Source organism: Rattus rattus, chromosome 1 (assembly GCF_011064425.1).
Source record: "Rattus rattus isolate New Zealand chromosome 1, Rrattus_CSIRO_v1, whole genome shotgun sequence".
NCBI lineage: Eukaryota > Metazoa > Chordata > Mammalia > Rodentia > Muridae > Rattus > Rattus rattus.
In genome coordinates, this window is record NC_046154.1 from 193,994,648 (window position 1) to 194,011,838 (window position 17,191).

Below are 17,191 nucleotides of genomic sequence, written 5' to 3' on the forward strand. Positions count from 1 at the left end.
AGATGCAACGTCGTTCATGCAACGAGACCATGTTTCTGTATGTCAGACACTGTGTTCAGTGATACAGAGAACCCTAAGATAGACCCCATTGTGGGAAGAATCAGTGAGAGTGGTGGAAGAGGAGAAGAGTGAGGTTGGGAAGGGGAGGTGGAAGTGAACACGCTGTCTGTGTGGGGGAGGGTGTGTTGTTGACTCCAGGAAGAGAGCCTGGGGTCCAGGGCTGCAATGTTTGAGAAATAGGAGTGTCTTGGGTGTGGCTGGAGTGGGCAGAGGCTGTTTTCAGTAATAGTAGGAGATGTATTTGTGTCGGCGGCAGCCAAGTCATAAAGTACATGGTGTGCAACAACATTGCAAGAGAGATAATCAGATTTGTCGGTGAGAATTTTCCAGAAGGGTGGATTAGCTCATAGGCATTCACTTTTAAACTTATACACTAAAAAGCAATGGGCAGATCTTGTCAAACTATTAGAAAATCGTATTTATCAGGTATGAATTCGAATGAACTAAGCTTGCTTCTCTAATAAAATAAGGATTGTGCCTGTCTGAGAGGGATGGCGCTTAGCGGTTTGCTATGAAGGAAGGCAGAGGCAAGGTTAACAGGACTCCAGTAACATCTCCTGCCAGAGCTGTTTGAGTAAGGAGGCCTCTTTTGCCATTTGGGAAATTTAATTACTCGAAGAACTTGTTTTCCAAACAGACCGGTATGTGGGCTGCTATCCTCCAGGCAGAGTTCAGGATGTGCACAGGGAACAAGGATCCAGTGATTTCCACAGTGAAGATACTGTTTGGAGGCCAGTTTTATGCAAGTTTTCACCTTGAATTAAACAGGAGTGGAGAAAACAACACTTGGATCCTCTAGGCTTTCAAACCGACCCCCCTTTAATAGGCTAGAATAGACCAGGGGTCTTTCCGATGAGATTTAATTGCAACCACTTTCCTTGATCCATTTTTGAAGCAGACGTTTCTGGCTAGTAATGGATCGCAAGTCTGTCATTTCAATACCATAGTATAATAAAGGGGGACAGAGGCTGGTACTCCATTTCTGAGGTTATTCTGGCTGCCAGGGGTCACATGACATTGGATATGCTGTTGGAAGTTACCCACTGCTCTGAGAATAACAGGTCCCTGTCTCGTCTTTCAGTTTTTTATCGGCTTGCTCCTGATTCTGCTTCTGCAAGTAGCCGCAGGTATCCTAGGAGCTACTTTCAAATCTGAGGTAAGTTCACAGACGATGTTTGACAACATCATGGAAAAGACTGAAACATTGAAATTCTACACTATGACATAAATAATTTAACGATATATTTCTCTCCCAATTTTCAGTCTAGCCGCATTCTGAATGAAACGCTGTATGAAAATGCCAAGCTTTTGTCAGAAACAAGCAATGAGGCAAAAGAAGTACAGAAGGCCATGATTGCATTTCAGTCAGAGGTAAATGGAATGTTTTGGCCACTTGGGAATTCGAGTACAATTATTCAACGGTTAATTTTAAATTAAAAAAGTTATTACTATTTTCTATCTGTGGTGTTTGCTGCTTGTATGTCCACACGTGTTTCTCATGCCTGTAGAATCCGAAGAGGGCATTGGATCCCCAGGGAACTAGAGTTATGGGTGGTGGGAAGCTGCCCTGTTGGGTGCTGAGAATCAAACCCAGGTCCTTTGAAACCATAGCCAATGCTCTGAACCACTGAGCCATCTCTTCAGCCCAATATTTAATTTTTTAAATTGTTGTGTCCTGTGGAAATTGCCCATTTTGAAGATTTTTGACTAATTGTCATTTTAAAATGTAATAAAAAAAAAAGTATTTGTAACAGTTTCTAGTCCCTTGGGACTTGAAGCAATTTTAGGGCATAAATTAAGAAGGTGTGTGTACAACAAATTAAGCTCTTATGGGACAAACCAATAACTACTTTAATATTTATGGTCTAAATGAGTTGTGCTGTGGAGCCTACCTCTCCCCACTTAAAACTGACAGTGTGCTCCTCACATTCATATGAACTAGTGTTCTGGTTTATTTTGGTTTATTTTATTGCTATGACAAAATGCCTGAGACTGAGTATTTTATACGTAAAAGACAGAAAAGACATTTATTGTTTGTTAATTGGGATTCTTGTTTGTTTGCTTGTCTTGTCCATCCATCCATCCATCCATTCACTTACTTTACATCCAGATTGCTGCCCCTTCTTCCCAGGATACCTCCTCATAGCTCCTCTCTCCCTTCTCCTTTCTGCTCTGACAATATGGAAGCCCCCTACACCCATGGCGGGTATCACCCAACTCAGGCACAACAAGTCCCTGCAGGGCTAGGCCGTCCTTTCCCAGTGAGGCCAGACAAGGTTGCCCAATTAGGGGAACAGGATCCACAGGCAGGTAACAGATTTAGGGACAACCACTGCTCCAGTTGTTGGGAGATCCCCATAAAGACCAAGTTGCACATCTATTATATATGTGCAGGGGGGCTAGGCCCACCCTGTGTCTGCTCTTTGGTTGGTGGTTCAGTTTCTGAGAGCCCCCAAGAGTCAAGTCAGATGACTCTGTTGGTCTTCCTGTGGAATTCCTATCCCCTCTGGGTCCCTCAGTGCTTCCCCCAAATTTTCCATAGGACTCCCAGAGCTCCACCTAATGTTTGGCTGTGGGTCTCTGCATCTGTGCCCATTGGCTGCTGGGTAGAGCCTCTTGGAGGATAGCTATGCTAGGCTCCTGTCTACAAGCATAACGAATATTATTAATAGTGTCAGGGATCGATGCTTGCCCAAGGGATGGGTCTCAAGTTGGGCCAGTCATCGATTGGCCATTCACTCAGTCTCTGCGCCATCTTTGTCCCTGACCTCCTTGTAGATAGAACACGTTTTTGGTTTGAAAGTTTTGTGGGTGGGTTGGTGTCCTTATTGCTTCATTGGGCCATGCCTAGAGACAAGATTTGGCCCCTTCAGGATACATATCACTGCTAGAAGTCTCAGCTATGGTCACCCCCACAAACTCCTGGGAGCCTCCCCCATCTGGCACATGCCAGAGATGCCTCCCACTCCCACCCCCTCAACCCCTGTCAGCTGCTGGTTTCCATTCATGCTCCAGCCCTCTGGCCCGCCTGTCTTCCCCCACACCTGATCCTGAACCAGCTATTTCCCTCCCTATCCCCTCTCCCATCTAGCCCCCTCCCTCCAACTGCCTCCTGTGATTATTTTATTCCCCTTCTAAGTGAGATTCAAACATCCATGATTGGGCTTTCCTTCTCGTTTGACTTCTTCAGGTCTGTGGATTGTACCATGGACATCTTGGCTTTATGGTTAATATTCACTTATAAGTGAGTCTGTACTGTGCATGAGGACATTTTATTTTTTTAATTGGGGCCCCTAGCCCTTTTCCTTTATTCTTTCTCTTCTCCACTAGCTTTCTTCCTCTTTTCCTCCCTCTTTTTCTTCCTTCTTCTCCTCCCCTCCTCTCTGTTTCTCTCTCTCTCTCTCTCTCTCTCTCTCTCTCTCTCTCTCTCTCTCTCTTTTTCCTTCTTTTGTCTTTAAGGTAAAGTCAAAACTAACAGAGGCACTAAAGACATTCAATTATCTGGTTTACTTCCTAATCTGTACTAAGTTCAACTTCTTGAGGAAGCTGTGTCAGAGTGGGTTTATCTAGTCAAGGTCCCTTGGGCTACTCTGTCTTCCTGTATTAAAATTGTTACACGTTCTTGGAGTGCACTTCATTTCTTTCCCTTTGTGAATACATACACTTTCAAGAACGACTAAATTTTATTTTGTGAGAGGCTTCCTAGCCACACATTTACATTTTAGAAACCTCATTATAATAACTGTATGTAGTATTCACTGCAGATGTGGCTTGTCATAGAACATTAGAGGAGGGCTGGATTTTACAGGTTATCTAACCTGATTTTTCCTCAGTTGAAATATTTTGCATTTATCATCTAGCATTTAAATATTGAGTTGAAAGTCTACCTACTTTTTGCTCATCTCACTTAAATATTGATCTGGTAATCAGTGTGCTATTCAATTAAAAAATCACTCTAGAATTCATCTCACTTAGTCTTAATTATTTCTGAATCTCATAGGAAAGTCTATGGATGTCTGTAAATGCTGTGACCTTTTAAAACACAGCTGTTGTTTGACTCCCAAAGTTTGTTTTTCAAGCTGAAACATCCTTGATTTCTTAGGCTATTTATCATATGGCATTGTTCCCTCATTATTTATCAGTTCCTGTTTGGACAGATTCCAGCTTATAAAAATTCTGCTTAAAACATTTGTTTTCGAGCACAGAAATATGACATAAGCCATATGAGCTCCGATCTAAGTTCCTGTGAGAGATATTGATGCCTTAACTTCCCCCATGACTGTACCCTTTGCTGTCCCATGCCCCTCCTACAAGATTCACAAGCTCAATCCTTCCATGGGGACAGAGCACAGAGCAACTTGGTCCTCTCCAGTAAGATGTCCTGGGACTGAAGATCATAGAAATCCGAAGAGATTCTGGGGCAGGTGTTGAGTGACATTTACTGCCCATTTCCAGGGATTTAAGGCCTCTGTGCCAACTACGCTTTATTAAATGTGTACACTTAGTGCCTAAGACTTTGCACATTGCACCCGGAACCTGATTTTTGTTTGCTCATCCATTTAGCTATCTTTGTTTAAATTAGGTTTCTCTGGGAAAGGGGTCCTGATATGTTTTGTAATGTGGTAGCATGATGCAGCAGGAGGGGGTGCCTTAGTGGGCCCATACTGCGGTACACGTCTGGTATAAAATGAAATTTATTTTGGGGCATGAAAAGCTAGGGGAAGCAGAGAAAGAGAGGGGACAGAAACAGAGAGGAAAGAGAAAGAAGGGTCAGCTGGGAACACACAGAGAGAAGTACTGGGGGTGGGTGTTGGGAGGGTAAGGAGAGGGAGAGAGAGAAAGGGGCCAGAGAGAAATGTGTGTGTGTGTGTGTGTGTGTGTGTGTGTGTGTGTGTGTGTGTGAGAGAGAGAGAGAGAGAGAGAGACAGAGACAGAGACAGAGACAGAGACAGAGACAGAGACAGAAAGCAGTTAGCAAGCCAAGCTATTGCATGGAACCTGGAAGAAATGCTAACAAGTCCTGCTCCAAACTCTGTTTCATATACACACACAATGCATATGGACAGAAGTTTCAGATGCTGCCTGGCTTTCTCTGGATTTCAGGGAATTCCCACATTTGTTAACCTACAATGGAATGTGGCCCCTCTGAATCTTGATAAGTATTTATATAGTTAATGATGTGTCATTAACTCTGGTTTTTTTTACACCCAACGTTCACACAACTTACAATTTGTTCTGACAACACTTCTTCCCTAACTGCTCTACTGTAGGTCTAGAGAGTGGCTACCATAGCAAGTCATTTATTTAGCCTTTCTACCTTCTATCCTTTATCCTTTATCTCTCTGTGCCTCTTTATCAATCATCAATTATGTGGTATTTCAAATACAGAGTGATTTTACATATATGGGATTTACCTGCTATTTTATACAGCAAGTGCACATTGATTAATATTATTCAGAATAATCAGGAGGGATAAGTGACTAGTTGTCTTGCTTAAGGGAACAAGGAAGTTGGTTGAAGAAAGCCCTCCTTGCTAATATTGACCTTGGATCTAGCTAAAATTTCAGCTCTTTCTCTATCACAAGAACATTTGTGTAACTCAGTCCTTGAACAAAAGCCCAAGTCGTTATCTTTGCCTTAGTTGAACTTGTTAGTTTAAACTCATTATTTGGATCTTCTTTGCCACTTCAGTGTTCTATAGTGTCTGACACAGACTTTCCCCACTTCTTTCTACATCATTGGTAATGATATTGAAGAAATCATGTTCACCTGGGGGCATAGTACAAACAATATGACAGACAGTGAAAAGAAAAGTATAGCAGTTAATGCCTTTGAAAGTAGATTCTAAACGCCGAGTGCTAGACTTCCCCTTCATATGCATTTGTTCTTTATCCTTGCAGCCAATCTGGATATTAGGTCCCATTATCAGCCACTGAAATATTGGCAGAGTGGGCTTTAAATATGAATGATACGGCCACCTAACCCCAACCATTCAATGAAAGTTTTTTTTGCCTATTTTATTGTTTTGCTTTTTCTTCTTTCTTTCTTTTATTAAAATAGATTCTTTTCTCATAAAATACATTCCAGAGAGATAGTCTAAACTGGAAGTCTTCATCCAATCCTCCCTCAGGGCTCAGGGAATCCTGCAGAAGAGGAGGTGGGAAGATTGTAAGAGCCAGTGGGTATGGAGGACACCAGGAAAAGAAGGCCCTCTGAGTTAACTCAGCAAGGTGCATGCGTGTGTGCTCACAGAAATGATTGCAGCAAGCACAGGGCCTCCACGGGTCTACACTGGGTCCTATGCAGATACATCATAGCTGTTAGCTTAGTGCCTTCATGAGACTCCTGGCTGGGAGTGAGGGGGTCTCTGACTCTTTTGCTGCTCTTGGGACTCTCCTCTTGTCAGGTTGCTGTGTCCAACTTTGATATGAAAGTTTTTGCTTCATCTTATTATATAATATTTTGTTATGTTTGGTTGCTATCTCTTAGAAACCTGTTCTTTTCTCTTTCTCTCTTTTTTTTTTAAAAAAAATTGAAAATCGATTCTTCTTTCAAACAATACATCCCAACCACAGTTCCCCTCCCAGACTCACTCCCTTCACTCCTTCTAGCTCCCACCCACCTCCTCTCTCTCCCAGACCCACTCCCCCTCCATTTCCTCTTCAGAAAAGAGCAGGTCTCCAAGAGACAATGACCAGATATGACAAACGAGATTCACTGAAACAGAACTCCTATTATCAAGGCTGGACAAGGCAACCGAATAGGAGCAACAGAGCTCCAAGAGCAAAGGAGCCAGATACACACACTCCCACTCTTAGGAGTCCCACAGAAATAGCAAACAACCCAGCCATAACTTATATGTAGAGGACCTGATGCAGACCCATGCAGGGCCCCCGCTTGCCACTCCAGTCTCTGTGAGCCCAAATGAGCCCTGTTTCTTTCACTGACCATGTTCTACTGATATCCTTGACTACTCCCCATCCATTCCTCCTTTCTGTCTTTCTTTCTCTCCCCTCTTTGGGATTCTCCAATCTCTAAGCGGAGGGACTCAATGGACATCACCAATTTAGGTTCTTTCTCTGTATAATGTCTCTCTGTGAGTATAATGTTTCTCTGTATAATGTTCTGCTGGAAAAGCATCTGTGATGATGGCTGGACAATGTCTACGAGACTAGCAGAATATGATTAAGAATCAATTTATGGAATTTTTTTTGGCTACTTATGTTTGGTTCTACTCTAGTTCTCTTGGCTCTCCAGGCTCAGTCTAGGGCATGGGCTCCCTCTTCTGACGTGGGCCTCAAGATAAGGCATACGTTGGTTGTTTTTCAATACAGGGTTTCTCTATGTAGCCCTGACTGTCCTGGAATTTACTCTATTGACCAGGCTGGCCTAAAAATTTTCTAACTCATCTACTGGAGAGAACACTTTATGAAGAAACTGTTAGGAACAGTTATTTCCTATAATGAAAACAACAATTCCTTTTAAAATTTCTGAATTTTATGCCTCCCAACTGCTGAGAGTAAACATATGTGCCCGGATGATTTCTTTTTGAGTCTGTCTCAAAAATAATTGTTTTTTGTGATCTCTGCACCAGAGACATTTCAAAGAACAGAGAGTTCCAGGACTTCCCTGAGACTGAATTTTCATAGAGATCTTTGAAATAAGAAAGCACACACACACACACACACACACACACACACACACACACACACACACACACACAATCCTGATTGTCCTGGAACTAACCATGTAAATCAGATTGGCCACTAACTCATAGCTATCTGCCGATTCTGTTTCCTCATGTGCTGGAATTAAATTCATACTGGGAAAAATCAGCCAGTATTTGTTGTGGTGGTGGTTTAATAACTGCTCCTAACAGTTTCTTCATAAAGCGTTCTCTCCAGGAGACGAGTTAGAAGGAGATGGAACTATTTCCTTTCTCTTCCTCATCCAGTAGTGTTCTGTATCACGCCCACTTCTTTGCTTCCTTCCTGGGCCCACAGCCACGTCCTCTTCCCCTTCAGGGACTTTAGTCTGCGCTTCCGTCTCTATGACATTTTTTCTGAACCGTTGATCTTTTTGCTCGTGCTCTCTATTTCAAAGATCTCTATGAAAATTCGATCTCAGGGAGGTCCTGGAATTCTCTGCCCTTTGAAATGTCTCTGGTGCAGAGGTTTGAAAAACAGTTATTTTTAAAAATTTCCAAAACTTTTGGGCAGCATGTGAAATTTCTCTAAGTTGAGAACTTGACATTTTGTGTGTATGTGTGAACATAGGATACCTAGAGCAGACCCTTTTGTTGTGAAAACTAAGTTAGGAATTTTGTTTTTCTAAACTTTATTTCCAGTTTCTTCCAACTTTTACTGTTTTAGTCATTTTTCCCCTCTATGAATGTTCAGACCAAAATCTAAACATTTATTTCTTCCTAAAAGTAGATTTTATTTGTTTATTTATTTAGTTTTAGTTTAGTGTGTGTATGTGTATTCTGTATGGATAAGATGACATATCATGCGTTAGCATAAGGAGTGCTGTAGAGGAAGCGCAGTGGTCAGGGAGCACTTGATGCTTTCAGAGGACTGGAGGTCAAGTCCCAGCTTCCATGCCAGCTGGCTCAGAACTGGCTGTATCTCCCTTCAACGAAGTTCTAACGGATCCCATGCCTTCTCTGGCTTCCACGTGCACATGACACACCTGTCACATACTAGCCCATGCTTGCACACGTGCATGGACACACTCACACACACCGAGACACTAGCTCGTGTGCGGGCAAAAGTGTGCAAGCACAATGCACATAACATACAATAAAATAAAATTGATATTTTAGCACAAGGCACCTCTTCGTCGTGGCACTCAGGAGAACAACTCAATGTGCGATGATGTTTCTGGTTCATGACTGCGTTTCCTTCTGCCTTTCTCTTCACAGTTTAAGTGCTGTGGCTTGAGATTTGGAGCTGCTGACTGGGGAAACAATTTTCCAGATGCAAAAGAGTCATGCCAATGTACAGGATCTGATTGTGAAAGTTATAGTGGACAGAGTGTCTATCGAACGGTAAGAGTAAGATTCAGTTTGGCACAATCAATAGTTCTGATGTATTCTTTTCACAATAACAGTCTCTGTAAAAACTTAAAATACAGCAAGCACCAGGGGAACTGAAATATGAAACTATTCAGTTGCCCAAATATAAAGCTAATCTTTATTAACTATAAAAGAAGACATTTTTAAATGAAAGTATTTTTTTTCTTTAAGCTTACCATCATTCAAATCTCACTTTCATGGGTCAAAGTTAGGTCAAGTACAAGCTAACATAAAAGTTTATTTTATTCTGTCTTTGGTAACTACAGTTACTGTCCTCTTATTATTTTTTTAATCTTAATTAAAGTTCTAGAAATTCATATTTTTACTTTAGTTTTCAAGAGTCAGTCTCCCCCCCCCCCCTAGTTATAATACCTTTTCCCAAGAATCCTTGTAAGTAGAGATAAAGGATGTGATGTCTGGGGCTTCTGTTTCCAAATGTTACCTGGGTTTGCTGGTTTATCCACTTCTCGCTGCAATTGAGAAATTGCTTTGAGTATTTGAAATCGACTTAAATGGTGAGTTTCCATCTTCTATATGTTATGTGCTTCCAAAGCGTGTGAGTTGTAGGTACCACTGTCTCTTTTTCATGTGCTTTCTAATGGAAGATTTAAAAAAAATTGACTCAAGGATCTCTCGTCAGAAGGCTTTTCACATTAGGGCTGGCTCCGCAGTGAAGACTGCTCTTCCAGAGGACCCGATTTCAACTCCCAGCGCCCACATGGCAGCTCGCAACTGTCTGTAACTCCAGTCCCGGGGGGCCCAACACCCTCATGCACACATGCAGGCAGGCGAAACACCAAATTCACGTAAAAATAAACGAATAAATAATAAGCAAGCAAATAGCTGTCCCTTCTGCCGAGAGACGCTTAGCAGAAACACTGTTGGCACTAATGTTAGGTTGGCACCAATAACCCTTCTTCAGAGACAACTCTGTATCAGTTATACCTTTGTAGCATCAGAACAGCTTCAGCAAATGAGTATAATCTAGTCATGAGAGATTCCTGAAAGCTACTCCAACTCACAGTACTTTAGCTTCTATGAGACCCGAAGGTTATTTCCCCATCTGGCGTTGTTTTTCTTTACCAGCTGTCAGTGTCATTAACAAATGGAAAGAAAAATACCAAGTCGCAGAGGAAAAAGTCACTTTCTTAAAGTAATATCATAACAGCACACATAGTGGACCCTCCAAAGATTAAAAATAGAAGTCATACTTATTATTAGAGGACTTGACATCCGTTGTTTTTCAGAGGAATAGCTGCACATACGTAGCTGGGATCTCAACAGTAGACTTCCCTGCTGCAGGTCACAAATCCACATAATCCATGATTTTCTTTGTTTCTGAAAATTACAGCTTGGAGATAAATTGTTACAAATCGACTTAATTTTTAAAAAATTTTCAGCAAATCATTTTCATTATATTTTTAATATTTAAGACATATTTTATTTAAATATATTTTGATCATATTTTTCCCTTCCGCAAGTCTTCCAGATCCTTTCCTTTACCCTACCATCCCAATTTTAAGTTATTTTTCAACAAACAAACGAACAAACAAAAATACAGGACAACAGCAAAACCCCCAAGGAAAGAGTTTAACCCCAATCCTTCTGCCTACCAAACTATAACCTATAAAAGCACACAAAAAAACACTGTCTGGTTCATTATTTGTTGGCCAGCTACTCCTGAGCATGTCGTCTGTGCTGGAGCGCTTGACACTGAGCGCTTGCACAGTGTCGCTTTGTTGTGTCAGTCCCCACAGTCAGGAGCTACGTAGCTAAAGAAAAAAAGGAAAGTTGGCTCAGATGTTCTTTAGTGCACAGAGTAAGAGTGAAGGCTGGGGTAGGAGAAATAGTTCAATTCCTCTTTGTTGACCTTGGTAACAATATGAAACGTCAGCCAGAAGAATCAAAAACTTAATCTGAGATCAATATTTCACTAAAAGCAATGTTTTCTTTTCTTTTTCTTTTCTTCTTCTTCTTTTTAACAGACCTGCCTTTCTCTGATAAAAGATCTGGTTGAAAAAAACATTATTATTGTCATTGGAATTGCCTTTGGACTGGCAGTTATCGAGGTACAGTATAGCAGTGATCATCTCTGCATGCATTTGTAATAATTGTAACATTGTAACATGTGGGTCCAGCATGGCCTGGGTGGGGACAGAATGACACGGTTTCTGCCCCTGGGACAAGACCAGCAGAGGTGGCCTCCAGGAGTGTCAATAACTGCTGTGGGCAATAAGGCTTGTTTGTATAATACTGCACATATCTTTACATTCCTCCTTTGAGGAATGTCCTCCCTGTTAATGACCCCATGATAATCTGAGGTAATATGAGTCAGAGAGGCAAAGGTGTGGCTAATGTCTCAGCAGTATGGTAAAAGCTGAGACCTTCAGGGCAGCCCTTAGGGCTGTGGGAAAGAACTCTAAAAACATGCGTTCAAAAATATGTAATTTCTCAACTAGGCAAAATATAAGGGTGTAATATGTATTTATGAGGGCCTTCACGAATCTAAAGAGACAAAAGCAGCTGCTCTGTGAGCCAACTGGTAGAAATGGTAATTTCAGGACAGGGTCCCACCCAGCTAGTTTACTGTCTCTGCTTAACAGAGAGACAGGCGAATCTCTGCATTCCTTTGCAGTGTTAAAACAAAATGTATGTTTGCTGTCTCCTAAGAATTAAGGGGCTGGGGTCACAGGATGCTGATTCATAGGATTCAAAGGGGAACCTGGAATAAATAACTGAATTGGTATCTAAATTAAAAAACTGGGGTTTTGGTGTGCATGAGATGAGCTAACAGAAAGTGACAGCAAGTTTTAGAATTTTTCTCTAGCCAGAGTGAAAACAGCACCTAAAGAATTTCTTTCGAACAGGATTTCTGATTTTGGTTGGAAAAATCCATGGAGAGCGAACACGTCTCCTTTAGAATTTTTCTAACAGGATTTCTTAGTCAGAAATCCCAAGCATTACTTAGACAGCTGATACAGCCCTTTTAAAATGTTTCCTAGCAGCTGTCTGAAGAATGAACATGGCTCTTCTAGAACTGTTTCTGGCTTTCTGGTTTTGATCAGAAAAACCCAAGAATTTTTTTTTTTTAATTTTTCTAACAAGATTTCTGACTTGGTGGAAAGATCCAAGAACTTTTTTTTATAGCAGCTTTTCTGACTATGATCAGAAAGCCCATGAGCTATCTAGAGAGCTTTTAGAAGTTATACTAGCAAAGAGAGCTGTCTGAAGCAAAAAGCTATCTGTCTCAACCAGAGTTTTTAGAATAGCAAGAAAAAGCTGTCTAAAACAGAGCAGAACACACACACACACACACACACACACACACACACACACACACACACAGAGAGAGAGAGAGAGACAGAGACAGAGACAGAGACAGAGACAGGGAGACACAGAGAGAGAACAGTCTGGAACCTAGGCTACCACCTTGAACCATGATTTGAGTTCAAGTCATTTGTTTTTGCTGCTCCCAAAGACCCTTCTCTAAGAACATGAACCTAGCCGAGGCTGTGCTTGGCAGTAGCATATCCTCATGATGAACCGAACTGAGGGTGTTTAAAAAGCACCAGGTAGACACTGCCCAGGGCACAGTACCTCTTAGACTCATTCTTGAGCCTGGAATAGGTAGGATTAAATTCCTGTACATGGAGGAGGGTGGAGGCTGCTATTTCTAAAAGTCTTGTTTTGAGAAAAAAAATGTATATAATTCATAGTTGTAGGTGTCCCTTTTGCATCAAGAACTAGTACAAGTGTTAAACATTCCTCGAGTGAGCTCAGCAGAAAATGGGAACCCAAAGCAAAGGCGCAGCCCCTGCGACTGCTCCTTTCCAGCCACGATCTTGAGACAGGAAACAAGCTAAACTCAAAGGCATGAAGAAATACTTCTCCTCTAATTCATTCTAGAGAAATCTGAGAATTTCTCAACACCGCAAGTCGTTGCCTTGCCTTTTCCCAGCTCAGGTACTATAAGTAGACTTGGAGATATCGCCAGGAAAGCTCTGGGCGAGGCTGCTGTATTACTCCATCAATTCAATTATTGATGCTGACAAATACATTCTCCATCAGATTTTTACCTTGATGGGCTTCTTGGCATTTCTTTTTACGACCCGAAGGGGAGCTTTTATATGGCCTCCAGATATTTGCCAAGAAGATGAAATAAAACATTTTCAAAGAAGCGTTTATGGAATTATCTCAGATCTTGAGGCATGGAGATATCAAATGAATCAGAGTTGCCTGTGAGTTTCTGTCAATACAGTAGCGAGAATTTGAACACCATGTGGAATCTCCCTGCTAATCTCCTCCTCGTGGAATGCCGAGCACTGGTAGCTTTGGGCACTTTAGCAGATTGCGAACTCCCGTCTCATCACCACTTGGTAGGAATTTCTCTTGAGAGTAAATTGAGATAATGTTCTAAGTGGTTCTTAGTGGCATTACTCAGCCAAGTGTCAGAAAAAAAATACTGCTACCATAAAAAAAAGAAAGAAAGAAAGAAAGAAAGAAGAAAGAAAGAAAGAAAGAAAGAAAGAAAGAAAGAAAGAAAGAAAGAAAGAAAGAAAGGGAGGTAGGTTACATTCTCATGGCCCAAATTAAAAATCCTGTGTTGGTACAGCATGAATTTCTTTGAATCTGATAGAAAGTCAAAGAAGTTATTCTGCATTATTAGGTCTGTTTCTCTAGATTCTAACATTTATTCCATGTCCTTTGCTCATTTACCTTGTATCCTGGCCTCATGATAGTTTAGAAATAAGATGCAATGGCTACAAAGGTGAGAAATATATTCATAGTCATATAAACATATGGCATACACACATACATACATACACACACAGACACACACAGACACACATACATACATACACACAGACACAGTCACACAGACATGCACTTACACATACACACACACAAACACACACACACACACACACACACACACACACACACACACTTGTGCTTTGACAGAGTTGAACTTAAATCCTGCCCAAGAATACAGTTTGGTGGGCATGAGGTTAATACACTCAGAGACCTGGGCTTAATCACTAAGAACTAAGATCGGGAGAGCAGGCCTTAAATGAAGTTAAGTATTAAATTTCATGCTAGCGTCACATTAGAGAGATGAGATGACAGAATACAGCTTAAGAGGTTTGTTGAAGCTGAGCCAAAAATAACAGGGACACGATTGGCTGGGAAGATTGGTGGCTTGCATATCATAGCCAAAGCCATTGCCAGGGATCTTAACAGGGCAAGTGGGAAACTCGGTTGCAAAAGGAGCAGCACATATCAATATTTTATGGATTTGATATACTCTTTGTGTTTGCTACACACTTACGGGCGTTTTTAATTCTCCTATGTCTTTCCAGTCAAACAGCTAAATAAAAATGTTACACGCAGTAATTTACCACATGGGGCTGTGTGTGCTGCTGTTGTAATGTTTAGCTGTGAGTGAGGGGTTAAATTGTGATGCCTGGACTATCAGTAGATACGGAAAATAGCTGACTGAAAGAATTGTTGGGTAATTTCCTTGTTTGGTTTCCCAGTCTAAAGTCTGTCTTCCCTTTAGAGTTTGATGTAAAAGAAAAATATTTAGTGCCCGAATCAAGAGACCTTTGCAAATGGTCCTCTGTTATCCAGTCAGGAGAAACCTGGCCCCAATTCGACTTCAGTCTTCGAATCATTAGGCGAGCCTCTTAGCACTTACGTTCTCTGCCTCCAAGGTCAAGGAAATGCCAAGATGCATAGAGAGAAAATATCTTCTCATAAACATTTTTCAGAAAATAGAATCAATTTCCCACAGAACTAATGCAGAAAATATATGCAAATATCTTCTAAGAAAAAGAAAAATCATGTCTTCTATTTCGACCTTAGGGAGCTTTGTTAAGACCGTATTTAAGGGGTTCCTCTCACAGTGCACACTAGGAATTAAGATAGGATGCTCCTACTCGGTTCTGGAAAAAAAAATCATCTGTGGATTTTTGGAATCCTTAACTAGACTTAAACAGATTATTATTCTTATTGAAAAGTGGTAAGCATTTTTCGGTTTTACATTCACTAAATAAAAAGTGGACTATACATCACTTAAAAGGTTGAAGGGCTTCCTCAGAGGAACAAAGCCATTCAGAAAACGGTCTTTTTACCACTTTTGGAAAAACAGCTTCAGCATGTGGGAGTCTAAACATAGTCTAAGCATAAAAAAAGACTTAGCAGCAAGTTTGTCGTAAGTTTTAGTATACACATCATAAAATGGTTAATTTCTCTTCTGTTTTTCTGAACATAAATGTTCTTACCTGATATAAAGACAGGAAAGAAGTGTACTATCAGTGATAAGACACAGATATAAAGAACCATGCAGGAGTGTTTTATTCAGTTCTTCAACCTGAGGCCTTCGCTGACTCAAGGCGTTAGGCATTCATCTCAAGGCAATACACTGTAGATGCTGGCACTCTGTCTTTTAGGCATTTTCTTCATTTCTTGTTTCCCAGCAGAAAGGCTTGGGATAAAGGCAAAACAATTAAATGACTTTCGAGCCCTGCCTCTCAGAACATCCTGAATAGAGGCTCCAGAGAACGGCTATCTGTTGCTCTTTTTTTCTATTAAGACAGAAAAAAGTTGATTGCAGTCCTCCTTTGAATTATACTTCTAGGATGATGTTAGTGAGAAACTCAGGGGGAGAGTTTAAGGTGACTCAGCAAATGTCACCTTTCTCTCCCCCAGCCTCCTTTCAAAGGAGACAGGGAAGGGCTATGATTTCCATCTAACCACACACAGGTTACGTCTATCATTTCCACATCAAAACCGAAGCATTTAAGTCACCAAGTACAGAGCCAACTAGAGCCGGTTTTGAGGGTCCTGACTCTTGGAAGAACTAATGAGATGGGATTCACGCTCTAGATTTTCGCCTGTGTTTTGTTTCTTCAGAAGAAAATTCCGGACTCAAGCTGTTACCCATAGTTTACAGTTTTTTTTTCCTTCTTCAAACATTTACTCGTTTTTTTTCTCACTTCTAAGCATTGCCTAACACTTTAGTAAAAGAAATTTTAGACTCCTTGATTTCTGTGCAGATGATCCAAACCAGATGACCATGGTCTTTCAATGGAATCAATAAGTATATTTAGTGCCTGCAGGCTGTGAGCTTAGAGGGAAGTGCTTACAGAAAGATATGTGCATACCACAAGAGGAGACCATCCTGGAGTAGCTGATACTGCACTATTAAGTACGGCCATTGAAAATTGGCTGACAAGCTGGAAAAACCTGGTGCACTTACTTACACACACACACACACACACACACACACACACACACACACACACACACACACACACACACACACAACATACACACAGATTCAGAGACAGAGACACATACAGAGATAGACAGGTAGGTAGATGGATGGATGGATGGATGGACGGACAGAGAGAGAGAATGGGGAGAGACAGCTGTACTCAGACTTTGGTATTAATTTCCCATTCAGTTGACAGCTTTCATTTTCCATGTTATTCTTTAGCGTCCACATTAATCCTGTGCTTTGTTTCTAGATTCTTGGTTTGGTGTTTTCTATGGTGCTCTACTGCCAAATTGGAAGCAAATGAATCTGCGGACTTCCTCAGTCATTACAGACACCATTTAAGTTTTTGCTTTGGCTTTGTAACTTTAAATACTCGAGTACTGTACATACCAGGAGCAGATGTCTTCTTGATGCGCTCTCACTTAGGCAGACTACAGGTATCTTCACATGTACTCAGCTCATTTAACTGTGAAGGACATAATAAAAGTGGTCGTGTATTTTTTTTTTTCTCACAATAAAAAGTGTTCGTGCTGATGCCTTCTGGTGCCCGGCCGTTGTGTCTAACTAAGCAGCTCTGTGCTTCTAGTGATGTTCAACTGGAGCTTCCCAGGGGAGGGACCACATTTCTAAGTGACAAGATCACAGACTCTAGGGTAGTGAATCTGGGATACTTTTCAAAAACACAGCTGTTTTATCAGGTATATCAACCGCTGTTGATGAGATTGTCCAAAGTTGCCCTACTTAAGGATGGTCCAGCTGTGCAAATCACCACA

General features: G+C 41.2%; 1 protein-coding gene across 1 annotated transcript in view; it reads left to right on the forward strand.

Annotated features, from left to right (window-relative positions):
* The window catches only part of Tspan8 (tetraspanin 8), a 32,106-nt gene extending 15,153 nt beyond the window's left edge, over positions 1–16,953 (forward strand). The window contains exons 4-8 of the mRNA XM_032912565.1: positions 1,142–1,216; positions 1,324–1,431; positions 8,984–9,109; positions 11,122–11,205; positions 16,669–16,953. Of these exons, the coding sequence (XP_032768456.1) occupies positions 1,142–1,216; positions 1,324–1,431; positions 8,984–9,109; positions 11,122–11,205; positions 16,669–16,722 (447 nt within the window). The 3' untranslated portion in view covers positions 16,723–16,953. The remainder of the gene's footprint in view (positions 1–1,141; positions 1,217–1,323; positions 1,432–8,983; positions 9,110–11,121; positions 11,206–16,668) is intronic.
* Positions 16,954–17,191: the final 238 nt, after the last annotated feature.